Genomic DNA, 17,574 nt, shown 5'->3' with positions numbered 1-17,574 from the left:
AGCTCTAATTTCATTAGGAAGCACATTCCAGAGTCCCAGGGCAACTCTAGAAAAGACCTGGTTTTGAGTTGCTACCAACCAAGCCGGTGGCAACTGCAACCAGACCTCCTCAGATGATCTTAATGGGCAGTGGGGTTGATGAAGAAGAAGGCATTCTGTTAAATGCCTCGGACCCAAGCTGTTCAGGGCTTTATAGGTCATAATAGCACTTTGAATTTCTCCTGGAAACTTATTGGCAGCCAGTGTAGTTCTTTTAAAATGGGTGTAATGTCATCTCTTCAGGCAACCCTGGAGATCAACCTGGCTGCTGCATTCTATACTAATTGCAGTTTCCAAACTACATACAAAGGCAGCCCAATGTAGAGCACATTGCAGTAGTCAAGTCTGGATGTTATTAGCATATGCACCACTGTTTTAAGGTCATTTATCTCCAGAAATGGACGTAGCTGGCGTATCAGTTGCAGCTGATAAAAAGCACTCTTGGCCACTGTCTCAACCTGAGAGATCAGGGAGAGGTTTTGATCCAGAAGTACTCCCATACTATGTATCCGCTCTTTCCGAGGAAGTGCAGCCCCATCCAGAACAGGCAGATCTAAACCACTTCCTAAGTCTTGATCTCCCACAATGAGTACCTCCGTCTTGGTTGGATTCAGCCTCAGTTTGTTATCCCTCATCCAGCTTGTTACTGTTTCCAGGCAGGCATTTAGGGAAGTTAGGCTATTTCCTGTTGAAGTTGACATGGAGAAATAGATTTGGGTGTCCTCAGGATATTGATAACACTCTGCATGAAATCCCCTGATGATCTCTCCCAGCGGTTTCATGTAGATGTTAAAAAGCATTGGAGACAGTATGAAGCCTTGTGGGACTCCATACCGGAGCTCTTGTTTTGAAGAGCAACCGTCTCCAAGTGACACCATCTGGAACCTACCTGAGAGGTAGGTGTGGAACTACTGCAGAATGTTACTACTACTGCAAAGTTCATTTAAAGTGTTACTTATGTTTTCATGGTTCTTCTGAGGTACTGCATAATTATCTTAACATTTGTAAGAGATAGCTGTACAGTGTGTGTTTTAATTTTTTAACATTTGTTTTTTCTTTTTCTTTCTGCCAGGAACAAATTCTCTTACGACTGGAGGATGGGATACTTCTACCTGGGGATCAAATTTAGATATCGAACCTCAAACTCAACCAATATCATCTCCTACAGCAATCACCAAGCCAGTCAGGAGGACTATGGTAGATGAATCAGAAAACTTCTTCAGTGCCTTTCTCTCTCCAACGGATGTTCAGAGCATACAGCAAAATTCAGTGGTGTCTAAGCCACCCACCAAATCGCAGCGACCCAAAGAAGAGGTAAAAAACACATTACAGGATTCTCTGCCTCCTGACCTGCCAGAAACAGAAGCAAAAGACTTCTCTGTAATTGCATCAGTGGGACTGGAAACTGTTGATGATTCCCAGGAAACGTTAGAAGAAAATAATACTGAAGAAAAGCCTGATGAAAACAAAACTAAAGATGCTGATCAAAAGGCATCTGTTCAGCATCTCGCTGTAGCAGATGATGCTGTTGTGAAATTGAGTTCAAGAAGTGATGGACCTGGACATGTGCCTGACATCTCTGCGCAGCCTCTGTCTACAGAGGCAAAGAATGGAGGCTTGGATACTAAAGAGCGTAAAAGTGAGGACAGGCAGAGCAATACACCTTCACCTCCAATCAGCACTTTCTCCTCAGGGACATCCACAACTAGTGATATTGAAGTTTTGGACCATGAAAGTGTAATAAGCGAGAGTTCAGTAAGTTCTAGGCAAGAGGCTGCTGATTCAAAAGCCAGTCTTCATTTGATGCAAACTTCCTTCCAGCTTCTATCGTCATCTGCCTGCGCAGAATATAACCGTCTAGATGACTTTCAGAAATTGACTGAGAGTTGCTGCTCCTCAGATGCTTTTGAAAGGATAGACTCATTCAGTGTGCAGTCTTTAGACAGCCGTAGTGTAAGTGAAATAAACTCAGATGATGAATTGTCAGGTAGGGGATGTGTTTCGGCATCTGTCAACATCAGCCCTCCAATACCAAAGAGTGATGAGGCTGAACCTATAAAAATAAAGTATGATCAAATCGTAAATGAGGCTCTTGCTCTACCCACAGAAGAAATGGAAATGGAGGAAAGTGGGCGAAGTGCAACCCCTGTTAACCCTGAGCAGCCAGATGTTCTGGCTGTTCCTGTGCAAACCGATGAAGGGCAGATGGTGAAAGAGGAGATGATGGTACTTCAGTTCAGTGGTGAAACATCGTCCAGTGTAAAGTGTGAAAAAGAGGAACTTTGCAAGGTAACAACCAAATCAGCCTTTCAAATTCAATCATTATGGAAGGTCCATAGCTCAGTGGAAGAGCATCTGCTTTGCATGCAGAAGGTCCCAGGTTCAATCCCTGGCATCTTCAGTTAAGGCTGGGAAGGAATCCTGCTTGAAAGCTTAGAGAGCTGCTGCCAGGCAGTAAAGAATATGTACTGAGCTTAGATGGACCAGTGGTCTATCTTCCTGTGTACCCCATTCTTCAGTCAGATCTCTCTGGTAGCAGCTTGGTCATAGGCCTGCTAATGTTTGATGTCATGTAATCATACTTTGGGACCTGCTCTCTTTATGGTGTGTGTGTGTGTGTGTGTGTGTGTGTGTGTGATTGTGTGTTTGCAGAGCTCTGCTCTCTTTATGTTGTGAATGCTTTGGGGTGGGGGTAAGGAAAGGAAATGGATTGTGCTTTAACATGTGTAACTCTAGCCTCTATACACTATCACCATTTGAATTACATGGATTCAGTTCAGTTGGCACAGTTGCTATTGGTTCAGGTGTGCTCATTTAAAATTTAGCTGAAGTTATCTGTTCTAGGATTATTCTATTTAAAATTAGTTTAGTCTTTATATTGTAGTAGAAGTGGTCAGATCCACCTGAACCAGGACTCTTAGAAATTTGACAGTGGTTCCTAGAGAAAACTGGCTCAATGATTGCTTCTTAGCAATTCCTCGCCCTGGACCAGAGGCCACTATTACCACCCCTCTTTCTCTCTGCTGTTACACGACCCTTCCTACCTCCTCTTTTCCTCTCTCCTTGCTGTGTGTGGCCTCCTTCTTCACCTTTACCATGTAAGCAAACAGGCCCTCTTCCTTTTTTGTAGGCAGCAGTGTTGCAAGAAGCCAGAGGGCAAGAGCGCCACTGCTGCTCAGGGCAGGCAAGGTGGGCTCTGTGCTGGAGGGGATGGTGATGGGCAGGACATATTGATTGCTGCAACTTTGGAGTAGTTCCTCCCAGTTCCCCTGCTAACTGAGCAAAGAGGCACCTTTTTAAAGTGGTGATTTTCTTTATTGAGCTAGGGGAGAGCAACTGGCCCTATCCAACCCCCAAACCCCAGCACAGTATCCCTCTAGTTACATTTCTTTTAGATTGTGAGCCCTTTGGGGACAGAAAGCCAACTTTATTTATTTATATTGCTTTATATTTACCACTTTGGGAACTTTTGTTGGAAAGCGGTACATAAATATTTGCAGGAGGAAGAGGGCCTGCACTTGCTGACCGTGAAGGGGCAAGGAGGCTGGCTGTATGAACAGCCAGGCTTGCTGCTGGCATGCAGAGAAGAAAGTCCTGCTCTGCGTGTTCCCCACCAAGAAATGAGTGAGTGTTCCCCACTCTGTTTGTTCCCCACCAAGCAATGGCCACTGGCCCTTTTCCCTTCCCCTCTCCTCCTCCTGGGACATGCTCTGATACCCACCGCTGCTGCTGTTCCACATCTGTGCACTCTGTGCCCCACTGGCTCTGCGGCCCAACCATCACAGCTGCCACCTCCCCAGCACCACATGTTCTAGTTTTCAGGAAAGGCATCAATGGGACATATGGTGCATGAAGCTGTAACAGTGGCAGCGGGCACCTGAGTGTGCCTTGGGAGGGAGAGATGGGAAGGAAAAAAGTGGGGAGCAGATATCTTGCTCAAGGCAATTTTTTTTTAACCTCCACTTTAAGCAATTATTTTGTTGAAGTTGAGATAGAGAGATGTGAATGCTCTCTCTGTGGACAGACAATACTTTTCCCACTGTGTCTGTTTTTAAAGCTTTTTGATGAGGGCATGCTTGAGTAATGCACTTTCAAAATATGGATTCATAGAGCTAGCTTTTCTTTAAAAGGTTTTCAGAGAACTGCCTGCGCCACCCTGCTTTGATGAGTGTGTTGGCACTAGTCCCCGTGCATAGTATATTCAGAAGCAGTGTTATTTCTTAAAAAACTTTTATTTGTCTCAGGCAGCCCTTTTTCTGTTCTAACTCTATTACTTACAAAGGGGATAAAGGGAATCCCATTTATCCTCCCACTCCACTATATCCATTCCTAAGTCTGGTAATTTTGTCAAGTGTCCATTGTCTGGCTGCTAATTTTGGGGGCTAGCTTCTATATGAAGGCCTGCGCTGAACTTGCTGGGAATATGCTACATGCACTTTATAGCTTGGTCAGTTGTTTATACCATGCAGAACAGGATTAGGTGGTAATGAATTGGGTACCTTTTGGGAAGATCCAAAAACAGCAATGCCATGTGATATATTTACATTGCTTAGGAAAATACTTCAGAAACTCGGCTTTGTTTCTGCAGTGATGAAAAGGGTTGTAATGCTATTGTTTATTCACTTTCTGTCTAAAATCTCCTTCAGATCATTGATTCATTGACGGAGAAACTGGAGAAGAGGGAAAATCAGCTGTTGAGTGTTAGTAAAGAGAAGGCATGCCTAGAAGAAGCTTGTGATAACCTTAAAGAGTAAGTTGAATAGCATTCCTGTTGAGACTGTGTAGATCTCATGAAAATGTGATCCCATCTGCCCCTTGTTTAATACATGCACTGGGTTGCCTTTTTAGACTAACCTGTCCCATTAATTTCACTGGGACTGCTCAGGAGTACTTTAGTCTGGATGTCAGTCTGTATTTTTTGTATTTAAGCTTAATGAATTATAACAGTTCATTTAAAAACTCGAGAAGCGTTATTGGATATTGGTGACTAGTGCAGAGCTGAATGCAATGGGAATTTAATGTAGAGATCACTATTTATGCGATTGATTGATTAATTAAGTGCTTTCAAGTTGGTGTTGACTCTTAGCGACCACATAGATGGATTCTCTCCAGGATGATATGTCTTCAACTTGGCCTTTAGATCTTTCAGTGGTGCATCCATCCACCTTGCTGCTGGTCATTCTCTTTCCTTCAATTTTCCCCAGCATTATGGACTTCTCAAGGGAGCTCCAGTAGGTTTCAGTAAATATACTTGCCTTTTACAAATTATTATAGGCAGGGATGGAGAACTTCAGGCATTTGGGGTCAGTTGGGACGCTTCCAGTTTTTAACTAGTTCTTGCAAGTGTCCTAATAACTTAGCTTCAGTTTGGATCAGGACCCAATTTCTCTCTCTCCCCCAAACTAGGCTCTGTGCTCATGAGGGAGCATCATCACGATGGAAAAACTACATTAGCTACTGGGTAAATTGTGCTCCTGGGATGGAGCTCATCCCATTTAATGCTCACCTCAGGTCCCAACTGAGAAATTTGGAAAAGCAAAATCCAAACACATTCTTGTAGTATCTCTTGTGTTAGGCATATAATTTTTGAGCTCAGGCTCTTCTTCAAAGAAAAGGTTGAAGGGGGAAATGCAGAAGTAGCTCCTGCTTGCTTTCCTTCTGCTTTGTCTGGCTCAGGAAAAGAGGGGCTTATGTATGTCTTTGTAAGCATACATAAGTGTATGCTTGTAAAATGTGTGTATTTGTAAGCATACATTTTGCATGCCGTTTGTAATGCTCAGCACTTTCATAGTGATGAGAATACTTTGTGTTTAGTGAAATCTTCCGAATGAAAGAAGAGAGCAGTAGCATTTCATCTCTTAAAGAGGAGTTTGCTCAGCGAATAGCAGACGCGGAGAAAAAGGTTCAATTAGCATGCAAAGAGAGAGATGCAACAAAAAAGGTAATTACTTCCTACTTTATATAAATATTATATTTCTCCAGTTTTATAGTGTTACTTATGGCATCTTACACTCAAATGGTAAAACCTGGTATTTTAAGGCTGAGATGATATAACTTTTACAATTGCCACCATAAAGTAGCAGAAATCCATGCTTGGGGGAAATGCTAGAATCCTTGCTATAGATTTTAGCTGGAGACGGTCTGGATGTGGTCCTGAGCAGCATTCCCTCTTAACAGGGAATTCCAGATGTTGACTACAACTCCCAGAATCCCCAGCCGTGATGGCCTTTGACTAGGAATTGTGGGAGTTGTAGTCAACAACATCTGGAATTCCCTGTTAGAGAGAACACTGGTCCTGAGTGAGTCACCTGGACTGAAGGCTCCTGCTTGCACACTGCGAACAGGAGGAAACTGCAAATGGCAGCATCCAAGGATGAGGATGCATAGTGGGATGGGCCAACCCAGAAGTTAGACTGGGGCAGCTGGTGGATGGTGGAGGCAGGGAGTGGGGACTGATGCCCTGTTCCTGGCACAGGAACTTAAGAGACCTTGGGGAAGAGGCACAGTTGCGGGAGCTTTATTTGACCCCGAGCAGGACTGGGCCTTGCAAGCTGAGGTGGCCCAGTGCTTGCAAGGCTTGGATAAGTGGTTGCATTTGAGGCTTCCTGGGAGGAGGGCCTTGAGCTCTAGGGAGAGAAAGGGTCAAATTTTGAAAGAACAGGCCCACTCTCCTAGTCGCAATCAGTCTTGGTTTCTTCCTAACCCAAATCAGAAGTAGACTTCTGGGAGATTTGCGTGAGTGGAGAGGATGTATTCCCAAGGCTTGGGGAATTATGCTTTAAACTGTGATTCTGTATGGCATCTGAACTGGTCCACTGAGAATCAATATGGATTAAAGGTTAACAGTTACAGGTTTGTTTGTTTTTGTAATAAGCAGAGTCCACATAGTTTGAACTGAGAGTTTAAAAATAAAAAATATTTAATATGTATGAATAGTTCAAGGAATAAATGGGATATTTTCTTCTTTTTAGGAAGTAAAAACTCTCAAAGAAGAGCTAGCAACTAGATTGAACAGCAATGAAACTGCTGAGCTACTAAAAGAGAAAGAAGAACAGATTAAAGGATTAATGGAAGAAGGTGGGTCTGAGTTAGTATTTCATGATATAAGGAGGTTGAGAAACAGACATTGCTTCAAATCTCTGCCTGTGTTAAAGTGTTAACATGTTGCTATTGGAAATATACTTAATTTTAATGTAGCACTTAACCATCAAGGGAAAAATACTCTTTCCTCTTAACCCCTTATTTTGAAGGAACAATTTAAGGCTTGAACATTTCAGATTTGTACAGCTCACCAATCCCTGATATTAAAGAGAAATATATGTAAGACCAGTGAAGAGGGGTGAAAAAGGGAGACTGCAAGGCTGCAGTACTGAGCTGTAAAGATATTAGCTTGCTCTGTCCCTTGATCATTATGCACAAAAGCCTAATTTGACCAGATTTAGTTCCAATTTAAATTCCTGTCATGCACCGTTTCTACTAGAGTGTGAGAAAATAAGAGGAGAAAAATATTTTTGGGTGCAGCTTCTTGATGAGCTGCATCTGTGCATGCATGCATGTGTGTGTTTGTGGGGCAGGGGTCAGTGGCTGTTGTGTGTGTTTAGCTAGAATTGAATGCCACTGACAGTGTGTCCCTTGGTATATAGCTGCCCTAGAGGGATAGGGATAGTAGAATTGTGCTCTGAATGGCTGTTTTGTATTCTCCGACCATGTGTCTTGCACATGATACAACAACTGTGGTACGTGTAGTGCAGCTCTGATTTGAGAACAAAGTTCCATGCACACTGGATCTGCATGCTTCTCTTCTGTGCACTAGCATACAAAGGAGAATTCTTATATACAGACAGATTATTTTGTCATATAGAACAATGTGAAGCCCTGAATACACAGAGTTCTTGTGTGTATTTTAGAGCTCCTATAGGGCTTTGGACTTTGTCCATTTTTAGCACAAGGCCCTGTGTTTTACAGATGTATTGCTATCTCTGATTATTCAACTAGACTGCAAACTGTTCTTCAGTCACAAGTCTGTTTTCTCTGCACCTGTAAATGGAGGACACTTTCTTTAAAAAGATAAGAGAACAAGTTGAGATTCTTGCAAATTGTGTAAGATTGGATAAATGTTTTCAGTTAGGTTTATATCTATCCATTAGTTTAATACAGCTTGAAGATAAGTCACATAAAGGAGTCTGATATTTGTGTCTTTGTCTTTCCTGATGATACATAAACCACTCCACATACTAGTGAAGTTGAAGTAATTGGATTCAAATCATTGTAGCATGTTCCGGGTGCTTGGGTTGAAAACCAAACTAATTCAAATTGGGTTGAGAACTGGAGTGTAAAGAGTTGTAGTGATATATATTGATGTCAGCTAATCACATCCATGTTTTTCTTTTCAGGAGAAAAGCTTTCAAAACAGCAGTTGCAAAACTCTAACATCATTAAGAAACTAAGAGCAAAGGATAAGGAAAAGGAAAATGTTAATACAAAGCAGAGTAAAAAAATTAAGGAGTTAGAAGAAGAATTACAGCATCTGAAACAGGTGGGGTGGATGTTTGGACCTCAAAATACAGAACTTTGAAGGACAGCATTAGTTCTTTGGCTGTGCTGTTTCTGCTCTGTAGACCAGGTTTTCTTAACCGTATCGCTTCCCCAGATGTTGAATGGACTACAACTCCCATCATCCCCAGCCACAATGGACATGGCTGGGGATGATGGGAGTTGTAGTCCATCAACATCTGGGGGCCCAAGGTTAAGAAACCCTGCTCTAGACTATTTAAATGTTTATTCTCTGCTTCAGGGGTCCAAGGGTGTCTCACATGTGGGTTATGCGATCCCACATGACTCCAAGGCAGGTCTAAGCTAATTAGTGTAGCTTTTAAGGCTGGGAGGAGCAAACCCTTCTCAGTTCTTCTTAGTCCTGCAAGGCTCCAGGCAGCTCTCTTTCAGTGCTTTTGTTTTCCCCTTCACTCTCCCTCCCCCCTCCATCTTTCTTACTCTGCTCGCTCCTATTTCTGCCTCCTTCCTTCCCCTCCTGTATGGACAGAGCCCCCAGAGTACTCCATGTCAGAGTACTCAGGGGCTCACAACTAGCCGGCCTGCCTGCTCCCTCTGGGCCATCCGCAACCCCGCCTCGCAGGCCATGTTTGCTGGCGTGCTCCTTCTCTGCCCGGAGGCCTCTGGAACCTGAGGATGCCACCAGTCAACTGTTTGGCGGTGTCCCAGAGCTACAGGGGCATCAGGCCGACTGTTTCGAGGGTGGGGAAGTGTCCCGAGTATCGCTTCCGCTGCCGCTTTCCCCAGTCTTTTCCTGCCGGCCGCCAGCAGTACCGGCCGAGCGGGCCCTCGCCGCCAGTGATGGCGTCTTCTGGCCAAAAGACCTCGAAGAAGATGGTGGCGACCAAGTCCAGGGTGTCTCTGGAAAGCGCTTTGGCGCCTCCAAAACAAATAGCAGCGCCCCGCATAGTGGTGATGTGGAGCTCAGCCTCAATGGCACCTACTGAAGTGGTGAGCTCAGCCCATGATGGGCCTCCGCAATTATCTGACCCCCCCGACCCTGGGTTTCTCAGGGTCATCTAGTCTGACCCAGAATATCCACACAACTCAGACTTTAATGGAAGTTCCTGGGGCTGTGCCACTCACCTGGGGGTTGTGATTTGAGGACTTATTCCCAAAGTTTTTCGAGAGATATGGTACTTTAAAATCCAAAAAGTGAAAGCGGACCAGATGGGCTTCCCCCTCCTCTACCAGTGCTGTTTCCTCCCCGTCTGAGACTCCAGCCCCTAAGAAAGTGAAGAAAAAGAGGAAGCATGTAAAAAAGGCCAGGTCTAGATCTAGACAGAGAGAACTCAGTATTCATTCATCTATCTCTGAACATGGGTCCTCAAACCCTAGGGTTCCAACTCACAGCGGTACGAGGAACTTAGCCACCGATCCTTCACAGGAGGCCTCCCAATGGCCCCCTCCCAGCTCCATTCCACTTATCCCTCTATATGGGGACTCATCCTCACCAATTGACCCATTGGGTAAAGAGGATCTGGAGTAGCATAGATCTGAGGGCGAATGGTCTGATGCCCAAGAACCAGAGTTATCGGAGGCACCCCGCAGACTCTTCCAAGTGGTGGATCTAGCACCACTTATGTCCAAAACCGTGCACGCCCTGGGCCTTAATCCTCCCGCCTCTCAGGAGACCCAGCCAGCTGGAAAAAGTGCCCTGGTCTTCCCAGGCTCAAAGCACTCTAGCGTATCCCTTCCACTCCCAAAACAATTTGTAGAAGCAGTCAAATTAGAATGGTCTCTAGCCACCTCCTCTGAGAGCTACTGCCATGGCTAATAAGCTTTATTCCTTCCAGCAGGAGGGGAGCGAAATCTTTCCTATGCCTCCTACAGAGACACCAGTCATACAACTAATTTCTGGCTTGGTCCTGACTAGAGACGGGGAATCAGTCTTTAAGGACCCTGCAAACAAACACATGGAAGGGGCCCTCAAACGCATTCATGAATCAACAGCGTAGTCCATGAGGGCTTCAGCAGCAGGCTCTATAGTAGCAAGAGCCTCCCTGATCTGGCTGGACAATTTAATCCACCTCAGATCTGGTCAGGTTGCACCAAACGCTATTAAAGTTGCATAAGGCGCATGCGTTTATTTTGGACGCTACCCTGGACTGTCTCTGTTTTGCATCTAGAGCTGCTACAGCTTCGATAGTGGGCCATCTCAATCTGTGGCTAAAATACTGGCAAGTAGATGCTGCGTCAAAAACCAACTTGGCCGCTGTTCTGTATGATGGTGAAAAGCTATTCGGGAACGCAGCCCTAAATGACATCCTAGTAAAATCCTAGGATAAAACCCTGCTAACTTGGCAGAGAGGCACCTTTTAAAGTGGTGATTCTCTTTATTTAGCATGGGGGAGAATAACTCGCCCTATCCACCCCCAGCATACTACCTCCAGTGACTGTTGCTGGTGTCTATCATATTTCTTTTTAGATTGTGAGCCCTTTGGGGACAGGGATCCATCTTATTTATTTGTTTGTGGGAAGAGAGCTGGTCTTGAAGTAGCAAGCATGACTTGTCCCCTTCAGCTAAGCAGGATCTGCCCTGGTTGCATACGAAAGGGAGACTAGAAGTGTGAGCTCTGTAAGATATTCACATTAGGGGATGGAGCCGCTCTGGGAAGGGCATCTAGGCTCCAAGTTCCTTCCCTGGCATCTCCAAAATAGGGCTGAGAGAGATTCCTTCCTGCAACCTTGGAGACGCCGCTGCCAGTCTGTGTAGACAATACTGAGCAAGATGGACCTATAGTCTGACTCAGTATATGGCAGCTTCCTATGTTCCTATGTTGGACTAGACAAGTGTGCTGCATTAATAATGAACAGAGGAATAATAAGAAAAACAGAAGGAATAGAACTGCCCAATGGGAGCAACATCAAGAACCTGGAAGAGAAAGAACATTACAAATACTTGGGCATTCTCCAGGCTGATAACATCGCACACACTGAAGTTAAAAGAAAAATTGGAAGTGAATACATCAGGAGAGTTAGAAAAATCCTCAAGTCCAAACTCAATGGCGGGAACACCATACACGCCATAAACACCTGGGCTATACCTGTTATCAGATACACTGCAGGAATAATAGACTGGACCTAGGCAGAGTTCGAGACGCTTAAGACCAGGAAAATAATGACCATCCATCATGCTCTGTACCCCCGCAGTAATGTAGATAGGCTATACCTCCCTCGCAGCTCAGGTGGAAGAGGAATGCTGCAAGTCCATCAAACAGTAGAGGAGGAGAAAAGAGGCCTTAAAGAATATATCAAGGACAGTGAAGAAGATGCACTTCAAATGTTAAAGAACGAGAAACTGTTTAACACCAATGAAACAAAGCAGGCCTACAAGAAAGGACAAGTCAAGAACCGAGCAGAAAAATGGAAACATAAGCCACTGCATGGTCAATATTTGCACAATATAAGTGGAAAATCAGACATCACCAGGACCTGGCAATGGCTTAAGAATGGCAACTTGAAGAAAGAAACAGAGGGTTTAATACTGGCTGCACAAGAACAGGCACTAAGAACAAATGCAATAAGAGCAAAAGTAGAAAAGTCAACAACAAACAGCAAGTGCCGCCTTTGTAAAGAAGCAGATGAAACCGTGGACCACCTAATCAGCTGTTGTAAGAAGATTGCAAAGAGTGACTACAAAGAAAGGCGTGACAAGGTAGCAGAGATGAAACATTGGAACATCTGCAAAAAATACAAGCTACCTGTAGCCAAAAATTGGTGGAACCATAAAACTGAAAAAGTTGTAGAAAATGAAGGTGCAAAAATATTATGGGACTTTCGGCTACAAACAGACAAACATCTGCCACACAATACATCAGACATAACTCTAGTCGAGAAGAAAGAAAAACAAGTTAAAATAACTGACATAGCAATACCAGGGGATAGCAGAATAGAAGAAAAAGAAATAGAAAAAAACCACAAAATACAAAGATCTACAAATTGAAATTGAAAGGCTGTGGCAGAAATAAACCAAAATAATCCCAGTGGTAATTGGCGCCTTGGGTGCAGTTCCAAGAGACCTTGAAGAGCACCTCAACACCATAGGGGCCACAGAAATCACCATCAGCCAATTCCAAAAAGCAACTTTACTGGGAACAGCCTATATTCTGGGACGATATCTATAACAACAGCAACAACATTGACAATAAAATTCAGCCATCCCAGGTCCTTGGGAAGGACTCGATGTCTGGATAAAACAAACCAGTCAATAACACCTGTATGACTGTGTAAATAAATAATAATAATAAAGAAAGCCATGCCTACTTCCACTAAAAGGCAGGACCACTTTCAATGAAGGTGGTCTTCTCAACCCTTTCACCCCTTTCAGTCCTCCTTCTGAGACAGAGATGGGATCAAGACCCCAACTGGGGTAGGACTAGGGCATCTAGGCCGGCTTTTGGAAGTAGGGCATCCTTCAGCACCCAGACCAAGCAGTCCAAGCAACAAGCGTGACGGAGTGGGAGAGGTGCCCCTAGGTGGGAGGCCACTTGCTTGGGAGGCCACCACATCAGACCTATGGGTGCTCTTCAACATAAAAGAAGGCTACTCATAGAGTTGATCAGCCAGCTGCCTCACAGATTCTTGCCGACTCCCTCATCCCACCGAAAACACAAACATCAGGGCATGCAAGGGGTGATTTGTCACCTTCTGATGATAGGAGCTGTAAAACTGGTTCCGCAACACCAGCGGGGTAGAGGAGTCTACTCCATAATATTCACCATACCAAAGAAGGATGGTTAACTATGGGTGGTGCTGGACTTACAACATCTGAACCACTTCATGTGCAAACGCACCTTCCACGTGGAGATCACTGAGATCCATCACTGAGATCCATCGCAGAGTCCCTACATCACCTGGATCTTCTCAAGTCCATAGACCTCAAGGAGGCCTACTTACATATACCTATCCACCAGGACAGTCATCATCTCCTCCATTTTCTGTACTTGGGGGTGCACTACCAATACAGTGTGCTCTCCTTTGTCTGCTCATCGGCTCCACACATCTTCACAAAGGTCCTGGCTCCTGTGATAGCACACCTCAGACTCCAGTTTGTTAGGATTTGGGGGTAGCTCGACGATCTCCTCAGCCAGTCGAGGTCACATCAGACAGCTCAAGAAGACCTACAGACCACTATCTGCATGCTCAATTGTCACAGGTTCCTGATCAACGGAGCGAAGAGTCAGCTGTGCCTGTTGTACCAGATCCTTCATCTTGGTGTGCTCATAGACACTCAACAATACAAACTTTTCCTGCCACAGGACTGCAAATGCACTCTGGAGTCAGAAGTACACAAGGTCCTGGACTCGCGACTCTCACCTCTTATGGACCTCTCCAGGCTTCTGGGCCTGATGGTGGCAAGTCTACAGTTGATCCCTGTGGGCACTTCCATCTGAGGCCCCTCAAGTGGTTCCTGCTCCCCTTTCATGCGGACATCGCAGTGAGGTCCAACAGACGTGTCTCCCTGCCGTGCCAAATTCTTCACTCCCTATGCTGGTGGATCGCCGCTCCGCATTTGTCAGTGGGAAAGGAATTCCTGGATCCTCCCAGGATTATAGTTACCATAGACTCCAGCAAGAGGGGCTGGAGGGCTCACTTTCAGCACCGGTCCATCCAGGGCAGGTGGTTGACACAGGAACGCCAGCACCGAATAAACTGGCTGGAACTCAGAGCCATTAACCTAGCCCTCTGTGAATTCGAAACAATGGTCCTTCACCGCCATGTGCTCATTCGCACAGACAATACCAGGGCAAAGGCTCATGTAAATCACCAAGGGAAAACCAGGTCCAAGTCTCTGCAAGTGGAAAGCCAGGTCCAAGTCTCTGCAAGTGGAAACAGTACTGCTATTCCACTGGGCAGAACACCATGTGGCATCCTTGACGGCCCATCATGTACAGGGCGACCTGAACACTGTAGCAGACTGGTTGAGCCTCTTAGACCTCCTTCCAGCGGAATGGAAGCCTCCCAACAGTGGTTCTGTTTGCGACACTAGTGAATGCACAAGTGCCTTGCTTCTTCGTGAGGTTTCCCTGCCACCAAGCGGAAGCGGTGGATGCCCTATCCTCACCATGGCCGCATGCGTTTCCTCCCACACCCCTACTAGCATGGGTTCTGTGCAGGGTCAAGCTTTTATGGGCACAACTCATTCTGGTGGCCCCATTTTGGCCAAGGAGACCGTGGTTTGTGGAGATCAGCAACCTAGCCACGGAACCCCATATGCTGCTTCCCGTCACACCAAATCTTCTTCAGCAAGGACCGGTTGGGCACCCAGATCCAGATGGGTTAAGGCTAGTTGCCTGGAAACTGAATGGTGCCTCCTAGGACAACGTGGCTACTCATCTTCGGTCCTCAACACAATGCTGGTCTCCAGATGGCTGTCCACCAACAGGATATACCAATATACATGGAGATCCTTCCTTCAATGGTCGGCACGCCACGAGATCCCCAAGGGTTCCGCCTCCATGAATCACCTGTTACAGTTTCTGCAAGATGGACTAGACAAAGGGCTGCCCACTAATATGTTAAAACGCCAGGCAGCCTCCTTGGTGGACCTAATCTTGGTGACTTCGAAAGGCGTCATGTGTCACCATCCTCACCTGAAACACTTTCTGAAGGGCGCTACTCTTCCGTCTCCCCTGGTGGTTCATCACTTCCCTACTTGGCGACTGCATACAGTCCTTAAGGCTCTCCAGGGTCCCCCCTTTGAACCCCTGTCTTCAGTTCCTCTCTGCATACTATCCTTCAAGTTGGCATTCCTCGTGGCCATTACCTTGGCACAAAGGGTTTCGGAACTCAGAGCCCTATCTATACACAAGAACCTTTGTATTTTTTTCAACAGACTCTTTCAAGCCTATTCCAGACCCCTTTTTTCAGCCTAAGGTGGCTTCCGCCTTCCATGTTTCTCAAGACATTTTGCCCTCCTTTTGTCCCAAACCAGTTCACCTGGTGGAAAAGGCTTGGCATAAGCTTGATGTCCGCAGGTGCCTTAAAGTATACATCAAGCAGACCAAGCACATTAGAACCTTGGAGTCTCTTTTCATTTTGTTCTTGCCAAGGTCTGTGGGACAGCCTGTCACTCCCGCCACCATAGCTAGGTGGCTGAAGGTGTGTATAACCCTAGCTTATGAGTCACAAAACCTCAGGGCGCCCACCAAAGTGTGTGCCCACTTCACGAGGGCGGTGGCCACATCAACGGCCTTTTCTACAAACGCACGCGTTCAGGACATTTGCAGAGCAGCCACCTGGCGGGCGCCTTCTACATTTACTGAGCACTATAAACTAGATGTCTTTGCATCTGCTCAGGCAGCATTCGGGAGGAGGGTCCTCCAACAGGTCCTCCCTGCACAGTAGACACTGATATCCTCCCTGGTTGGACTTGGGGCTGTGGTATGTCCCCCCCCCCCCCACACACACGTGAGACGCCCTTGGACCACTGCAACAGAGAATGGAGCACTGGTTACTCATCATGAAGGCTCCTTCTTGCTGTGGGATCCTAGGGCGTCTCAACCCGCCCTTATCCTACCAGCACCTACTGTCCAGGGACTGGGCTATATTCTCTATCTATCTATCTCTTCATTTTTTCGGTATTCCTGGCGGCTGTGCGCCTAGGATGCCGGGGCAGGGGTGGTTTGCTTGTTTTTTTGACTTGTTACTATGTCCAGTTTCTACCAGGTTTTCCTGCTTCATCGAAGTACCTTTCGCCTCTTGTACTAAAGAACTGAGGAGTGTTTGCTCATCCCAGCCTTAAAAGCTGCACTAATTAGCTTAGTCCTGCCTTGGAGTCACGTGGGATCGCATAACCCACACATGAGACGTCCTTGGACCCCGCAGCAAGAAGGAGCCTTCATGATGAGTAACCAGTGCTCTGTTTGTTTAAAATATTTGTGTCTCATCTCTAGGACCCTAGGTGACTTCCAACAAGAAACAATGAAACAAAATTTAAAATAGTCAATAATACATAATACAGTAAGCAGCAGCACAAGGTCATGGTGCCAGTTCAGCAGTCAGGCTTTTTGGAAGGGGTAGACTGTATCCTTTCCGAAACACAGTTATGAAGTTCACAGGTCTCTTCTGAGCCTTGGAGCAATTGTAATAAAGGCTCTGCTCATTGCCACAGATGTCCTCACCTTACACCACACCCTGGTGGTGTCCTCACTTCACACTATGGGTAGGTGGACCAGGGACTGACAAACAGTAACTAGGCTGATACGGGGAGGAGTGGTGCCTGAGCTTTGTGGGTTGCAGGTTGTGAATGCTTTATACATTACCTTGAATTGGTCCTAAACATTACCTTGAATTGGTCCTAAAAACTCATCATTGTTGTGTGGTGGCCTTTTAAGATACATGGGGCTGGCTCCAAATGGAAGCTTGACATTTGTTTGTGTACATCTTGCATGTTTTGCTTCACATCATCTGGTAAGCCATAATGTGGGTGGTGCCAATCCACCCCACCCCCGTGTGCTCCTTATGAAGCGCCAGCAGTACTGCATTTTTGTGCAGGAGGAGACATATTTAAAGAAGTGTGCCTACAGTTTGGAAACACTACTTAGATCGCAAACACATTGCTGAAGGTCAGGCAATGTGCTTCCGATCTATGCAGTGCTTCTGGACACGTGTCTTTAAGCAGTTTGTTAGGAGCCTGCAGCAGTGTGGGCAGATGGGCACCACCCACATTATGCGGCACAGCATGTAGGCCAGTGAGAGTAAAACTGTGTAGGCATAACCAATTACATTAGGTTAAGCTTTTTGACTAGGTTGGTTTAGAGATTTTATGATTCTTGCAAGCTGTCATCGTGTTGTAGCTGGATGACTTTTCTTCACAGCTCATGTTTTTCCTTAGACTTCAGCTGCATTTTGTTTTTTGTTAAAAGTAGAAGACTTCTGAAGCCACCTAATGGCGCAACGGGGAAATGACTTGACTATCAAGCCATAGGTTGCCAGTTTGAATCCACGCTGGTATGTTTCCGAGACTATGGGAAACACCTG

At 45.7% G+C, this 17,574-nt stretch overlaps 1 protein-coding gene across 4 annotated transcripts in view; it reads left to right on the top strand.

Moving 5' to 3' along the window:
* Nucleotides 1-17,574, top strand: part of TMF1 (TATA element modulatory factor 1) — a 56,553-nt gene that overhangs the window by 4,856 nt on the left and 34,123 nt on the right. For 3 of the 4 annotated variants that reach the window (XM_053291130.1, XM_053291131.1, XM_053291133.1), the window contains exons 2-6: nt 1,112-2,328; nt 4,686-4,789; nt 5,854-5,980; nt 7,011-7,116; nt 8,433-8,575. In XM_053291130.1, coding sequence (XP_053147105.1) covers nt 1,112-2,328; nt 4,686-4,789; nt 5,854-5,980; nt 7,011-7,116; nt 8,433-8,575 — 1,697 coding nt within the window. Of the gene's footprint in view, nt 1-523; nt 936-1,111; nt 2,329-4,685; nt 4,790-5,853; nt 5,981-7,010; nt 7,117-8,432; nt 8,576-17,574 lie in introns of those variants that run through there. The other variant, XM_053291132.1, reaches the window with a different exon arrangement.

This window comes from Hemicordylus capensis, chromosome 2, assembly GCF_027244095.1.
Source record: "Hemicordylus capensis ecotype Gifberg chromosome 2, rHemCap1.1.pri, whole genome shotgun sequence".
Classification (NCBI taxonomy): Eukaryota; Metazoa; Chordata; class Lepidosauria; order Squamata; family Cordylidae; genus Hemicordylus; species Hemicordylus capensis.
Note: the sequence above shows the minus strand (reverse complement) of the source record. Positions and strands in the feature narration are given on the sequence as shown.